Genomic DNA, 6,800 nt, shown 5'->3' with positions numbered 1-6,800 from the left:
AGTGGCATAATAACATGATCATATAGACTTGAGTGGAATCATGGCGTTCATAAATAATTAGATTTGACCTTTTGTGAGGTGCCAGATGTAGTGGCGGATAAATAATACGATGAGATTAATTTTAACCACATTCCCTATTTTGGGAAATATCAAATTTAGCAATTTATCAAACTTTTAAAAAGAAAGAAGAAAAACTAAATGACAACCGGATCTTGTAGGTTGCGTTGTGACTCATTGCGAGGGAACACAACGGTTAAGTGTAAAAAACGTTTGATTGAAAACTGTAGACTACCTGGTTGTCTTAAACTGTAGCAAAAATCGTCGCCGTCGGGTGGAAACCTCTTATGTCCAAAACTGTTACATTTCAGGATTCACATTAAACACTGGCAACAGTAACAGATCTAGAAGATCGAAGCTACTTTCAATGCTTTTCTATGACGCTGTAGTATGATCAAGTAGTAGGGCGTTCATTTACAAAAATAAGTTGGACTGGAGATAAGGGGTTTCTGCCCGACGGCAACTAAATACATACACCCCACCACCCATTTGGCTTATATGTAGAAACAATAATGATAATAATAAAAATAAAAAAAATGTCTCGTCATCACAGGTCTGTGGTAAAATAATAATAAAGAAAAAGATTGTGGAAAAACATACAGTTCAGCTGTAGAATGTATGTATTTAGTTTTTTCTACGCGGTGACTCTACACACGATGGTCTTAACGTCAAAATGTTTGTGCTATTTTCTTTTCCTTTTTCTCTGTCTATCTTGTTTTCACTGTATATTAATATATATTTACCTCCCTCATGTTTTCTTTCTTTAAAATAACAGCTATATTTTTCAATAAAAAGAGACAGCTGGTAATCTTTACCCTGTGGCTGTGTTTTGTGGATTTGCTTCTTCTTGGCGTGTTGAGTCTTGACCCCACAGGTGGCTAAATCGATGGCAAATTACTCGCATATATTCATTAACATTTTTATTTCCTAAATACGGCAACCGTGACTTTGAGACGGAACCAAGTTTTCTTTTTTCACAATTTGTCAGTAGCAAACACCCAATCATTGAATCAATACAACTGTTATTCACCTGATTACATTTTGACACTTAAAACTTTTTTTTTGAGTGGTGCTCCTTAACGGAGCTGTGTGTGTGTGCCTGTGTGGGTGGGTGGCTGGGTGTGTCTGAGCACGAAAACAGCATGGTTGTTTTTCACAACCTGTGTGCAACCTAACGCACACAAACACACACGCACATATGAACTGTATATATGGTGATTTCGGGTGTGCCAGTATAGTACAGTAGACTAGAGGGACCCCCACACTGTAACTGTCTTTTCTCAACCGTTTCGGACGTGGGGCGGCTCGCCGGAATCAGGCTGTTCCTTTGGGTGAGTACAGTGACAGTACAGTACAGTAGAGGGACCCCCACACGGTAACTGTCATTTCTCAACCGTTTCGGACCCGGGGCGGCGAGCTTCCACCCCCCACCCCCACACGGAGTTGCATCACTCACTTCACACGGGTGTGGTTTTTTGACACAAACATAAAGCATCTGTCATTTTAGATTTTAACCACTTTAACCATTATTTTATACTTTGGCTATTCAAAAACCAGTATGCTCATAACGCATCACTTTGAGCTTTTTGGTCTGCTATTATAACTTGAACATTTGTGCAAATCTCAAGTCCTTGCTTCTGGTGGTCTACGGCCTACATATAACTTTGGAGGTCTTCTGCATGAAAAGGTTTGAGAACCACTGACATGGAAACATAGTTCTCTCAGAAAACTGTTAGGATTTAGAAGACAATTTTTGGAATCGGCCTCAGGTCTTAACGGGTTAAGGACAAAATTGTGTCTAATTTACTTTACTTGTCTGACATTTTTCCTATATTGGGCTAGTCTGAAAGCTTTAGTGTTTTGACTGATAAGACTTTGAGATGCCAAACTTAGAACTGCACAAGCTATAATGCTATCTGGAATCTGAAAATTGCTATACCAACCCTTGACAGGCCATTCATTGAAACCGGAAAGTCCTATCTGATTGTATTCTTTAAACAACGTTAAACTCACCAAGGTTGTACAGAATGCTGTACAGAAAGCTTGACTAACAAAGCTTTCTGTACAGCATTCTGTACAACCTTGGTGAGTTGTTGTTTCATAAAATCCCACCATAGACGATAGACATGTTACACTTACAGTATGTCCTACTTTCTTTCTACTTTCTTTCATTATGTGTTCAGGTGATTAGTTTTTGAGTTAGAGTTCGGAAGCCCTCGTTGTAAATCACTCAACGGTCCAGTGTAGGCTACCACCTTTTTTCAAAATTGCACACAATGCAGGAGGCAGCAGGGCGTTGAGTTATTAAAAATGAGTGCTTAAACTACTTTTTGATTCATCTAACCTCATCATCGCTCTTCACTTTAAAAAAAAAAAGTACAATATGGAGATGAGATATTTCTGCCCTGACATCATTATCCATTTAACCAATTAACTATAGTTAATTCATAATTAATTATAGTAGTTAACTAATAATTAACTATAGTTAATAGCCTATAGACTGAGCCATGAACCCAGGGTTTGTCCACGGTGGGTATGGGTAACAATGCCAGCTTTGTGCCAACACGTGTACACAGTTTGAGGCTGTGTTAACATACTGTATGACAGATATAGGGCTTAAAGGAGTAGTTAACCCCCAAAAAGGACTTAATTGTCTATCAATTACACACCCCATGAAGACTCAATGGAGCCTCTATGAATCTTCTAATACCGGAGTCTCGCCGGTTATCAAATTATTGGCTCAGGAATGTGACAAAAACAAATTAATGTCCATGAATTCAAGGCTTCAGCGGTGAGTAATAGAAAATATGTCCTTTTTTGGATGAACTACTCCTTTAAGACAGTGGTTAAAGGGCAAGACTGCTTTGTTTTGATAAAGGTTTGGGTTGTGTAAATTATGTAATACACCTGTCCTTGGTTCTGGTGACTGATATAGTCCTTAATTCTAATACGTGAGGGGGCCGTGTTTTTTCAATCACGTTTTCGTTTATTTCTTCACAATGTGGATCCATTCTTATTGAGGGACAGTGTAGCTGTCGCATTGTTATTTTACATTAAATATCACTATTAAAACGCCATGTGTCTGTTTCTGTTGTCAATAATTGGATTCACACTAACTATTAAACACTACCTGACTCAACACACAGCACATCATGATTAAGGAAGATTTGGTGATATAGTCTGGTGTCTAGTGACCTCTAGTGGTGATTGGGCTCAATTGAATAACAACATTGCTGTAATTTGCATCAGTTGAGTCCCAGTTTCAATGTATTGATTTATAAACAGTATGCAGGCAAATGGTTTGGGATACTTGGACAGTGGTTTATATGAGTTGAGTTGCTTAAAGTAACTTTGACTATAAACTTTATCTGACTAGTGACTTTGTCTGTCTAGTATTGTTTCACTGGGAAAACAGAAAATTATGACAGTTCTTCCCAAGCCGTACTTCTTCTGTCCGTGCATGGAAGTTCAAGTGTTCCCAGGCTGTCTGTCAACCCAGCGGCCCCAGTAACTATGAAACATTTCAAAGATTCATTTTCACTCACTGCATTTTCACATTCATTTTCACTAGTGAAAATAGCCAATCTACAAGCTCACAACTTGCATGGTTTAGTTTTGTTACCTCGCAGCTAGCTCTGGTCCATAGCATTACCTCGCAGCCCTTCTTCATATCTGATTCTGAAGCATTTTTTATTTGCATTTTCTATGAGAGGAGCTACTTGATCCAGACTCAAGCATGTAGCTTGATCCATTATTAAATATAACTCTGGGACGGTTATTATATGTTTTTGAAATATTAAAACACTGTACAGAAGATGTTCAAGATGAAGTCATGTCAACATTATTATTGGTTTGAGTTTTCATATTTTTGTCCATCGCGTCGTGCCGTAGCCCGTATATAACAGCCGCAGACCGGAAATTACGTCCCTTTTTGTCCTTCCCTGGCTGACGCTGTGAGTTTCCGTATTATGTTCATCAATGATATAACGTTTTACAATCATAAACCATCCTCTTTTACACCAACAAATGTCACCAAATGTACATTAAACCACGATGCGTGTGTACGTCGGCCAGATGACTGTTTATAAATTATTATTCCAGAGCATTTCAATGAGCCGTTCTGAGCAGCATTCTAACTCCATGTTATTTTTTTCCTCCCCCAGGCTCAGTCCACTGCAACGGCAACATGGTGAGAATTATTCACTATCCACTTTATGGTTTAAAATAACGCTCATAATAGCATGCTATTGTGCCTTTGTCGTGTCTGCTGCAAATGTGGTTGAACCTTACGGCGGGGCTCCACCGTAACTAGCGGTGGGTAGCTTCGGTGGAAGGAAGCTAATGTTGCTAATGCTAACCAGCGGTATGCTTGTTGTATCGCGCCGATAATGGCAGACCTGTAAGCCCGCATTCTTGACGGGCTGTGGGCTTGTATATCTGAGACTGTAATTTACCAGCCTCATCATGCCAGATGAATATTGGGAAGCTATGCTAATGTTCACCACTGAAATGCGATGATGGTGTTCGATTATTTGTACCAAATATGACTTATCGATATACTGTCTTGTCAGTCAGGTTTGAACTGTTGTAACTTGTGCCCTGACACGGCAAGGTCTTTTTTAACATGGATTTATTAGTCTGAAATAACATTTAAGTAGATTGTTTCCAATCTAGTGCTAGCTGTAAACTAGGAGGTAAAAACACTAACTCGAACATCGTAATAATGCTAGTTTAAAAAGTGGGTGCTTAAGCTTTTAATGGTGAAAGACTAAACTATGCTAGAGCATGGCCAACATGAAAAGCAATGAGGCACATACGTCTAATGTGTGTCAAAGTAGACTAGTCTAGAGAACACTTATCAGCAGACAAGAATGTTTAAAAAAAATGTCAATTAAAAAAATGCAGTGCATCACTTTGTAGATCTATATTTGCTGTTCCTTGGAGTGGCTCAGGTCTGAAATCTGAATAGGTTGTGATGCATTACAGCTGATGCGTAGAGAACGCACCATTACAGCACCATTGTAGTGTATTCAATGTACAATCGTAACTGCAGGTGATCCAAACATCCCAGGCTGCAGTGCCAGCGATGAATTTTCACACTTGCTAGAACAAGGATGGACCTTAGTGCTTAGTTTCGTAAACCTCCGAAATCTGAGTTCCACCGGTCCACTGACAAAATGTGAATGTTTTGTGGTGACAAATCCACAAACTTTCTGTATACCTGTTTGTACACAAGTCAGTCAAGTGGTGCTTGTCTCACTGAAATCTGTCAATACTTTTCTCATTGTCCTTTTTGTGTCACAGCCACGAAAGATTGAAGAAATCAAGGATTTCCTGCTGACAGCGAGGAGGAAGGATGCCAAGTGTAAGTATCCCTGTTTATATCACGTTTATCACCTGCTAGTGTACAGAAGGTACTGTGCTGGTGCGCTCTCTCGAAGAGGTATCCATGCAGCAGTTGGCTGATGGCTGTGGTTCTTGACTGGATGTGGAACATGTTTCCTTATTTCTTTTTCAAGCATTTATTGGTACCCATTTGACTACAAAAGTGTAGTTTTGTTAAGGCATATACAGTCTTTCTCTACACCTGTGATTGTGTGCATTCCTTATAATAAACTATTTATGCTGTTACTTTACAATTTTGTTAATCTAGTGCTTTCTTAGTGCCATTGGCATACTGTCTACAAATGTAGGTAAATGTCACTGAATTGATCTTCAATTTGTGCTCTCTTCTGAGTTAGAGCACTGATTTATTAAATTGTATTTATCTTAACAGTAAAGGAAAATACAGTTTACTGCAGGCTGAATAGAAAACACGACAAAATACATTTATTCCCAGGAGTTGAGAGCCACTGGCTTGGAATAGATGTGATTGTGATGCATGAGAGTGGACGTGCTAAAGACCTGATTTGAATTGGGTCAAACACCAGTAAAGATCCAGGTTGGGAAAAACCAGGACAGAACACAAGCTGTGAAAAATAGGATGAGTGAATATTATCTAGAAAGGCTATGCAGGTGGCAAACCTCAACAGGCACATGCCTTTTTAAAAATTGAGTTTTAGTTTGTGAACCTATGACCTGAGCCATGATGCTTTGTAGCTAAAATCTTATGACACTGATTAATTCCCCGTTTTAATGGGGAATATTCAGCTCATAACTGCTGGTGTCTCCATGTCATAGGCAAACGAAAATGTCCAATCTAGATGGGTATTTTTGTAACTTGATTGGTCTTTTTCTCTCGTCACTAGCTGTCAAGATCAAGAAGAACAAGGACAATGTGAAGTTCAAGGTGCGCTGCAGCAGGTACCTGTACACCCTGGTCATCACCGACAAGGAGAAGGCTGAGAAGCTCAAGCAGTCCCTGCCCCCAGGTTAGTAATGCCACTGACCAGACGCTGACCTGAGGCACCAGTGTCCCAGCCTAAAGCTTTTACCAGACAAATTGTACAGTATACATTTAGCTTTTTTGTGTTGCATGCCATACATGAAGGTAATCTGCTTCAGAACCGTGTCAGGTGGCTTCTGAAACGTACACACTAAATTAAAAATCTACCTGCATTTGGCGATGGCTGGTGTTAATTTCTGGGACCCTGATAGCCGGTAGCCACTATGTGCTAGTGCTGCACTTTGAAGATGTGATTGTGGTCAACATTGACATGTACATATCAAAGCCGTTGAGGTGACTGCTAAAAGCTGTAAACGTTTGTGTTGAGACACAAATCTACACTATAGCTGAAATTACC

General features: G+C 39.5%; 1 protein-coding gene across 1 annotated transcript; it reads left to right on the top strand.

Annotated features, from left to right (window-relative positions):
- Positions 1 to 3,969: 3,969 nt before the first annotated feature.
- On the top strand, positions 3,970 to 6,433 carry rpl38 (ribosomal protein L38; the record flags this gene model as incomplete). Its single annotated transcript, XM_080789074.1, has 4 exons — positions 3,970 to 4,010; positions 4,221 to 4,246; positions 5,362 to 5,422; positions 6,306 to 6,433. The coding sequence occupies exons 2-4, from the start codon at positions 4,244 to 4,246 to the stop codon at positions 6,431 to 6,433; spliced, it is 192 nt and encodes a 63-aa protein (XP_080645200.1). The 5' UTR covers positions 3,970 to 4,010; positions 4,221 to 4,243.
- Positions 6,434 to 6,800: the final 367 nt, after the last annotated feature.

Source organism: Protomyctophum bolini (assembly GCF_963924005.1).
Source record: "Protomyctophum bolini genome assembly, chromosome: 18".
In the NCBI taxonomy this organism is placed as follows: domain Eukaryota; kingdom Metazoa; phylum Chordata; class Actinopteri; order Myctophiformes; family Myctophidae; genus Protomyctophum; species Protomyctophum bolini.
This window is presented reverse-complemented; position numbering and strand designations above follow the sequence as displayed.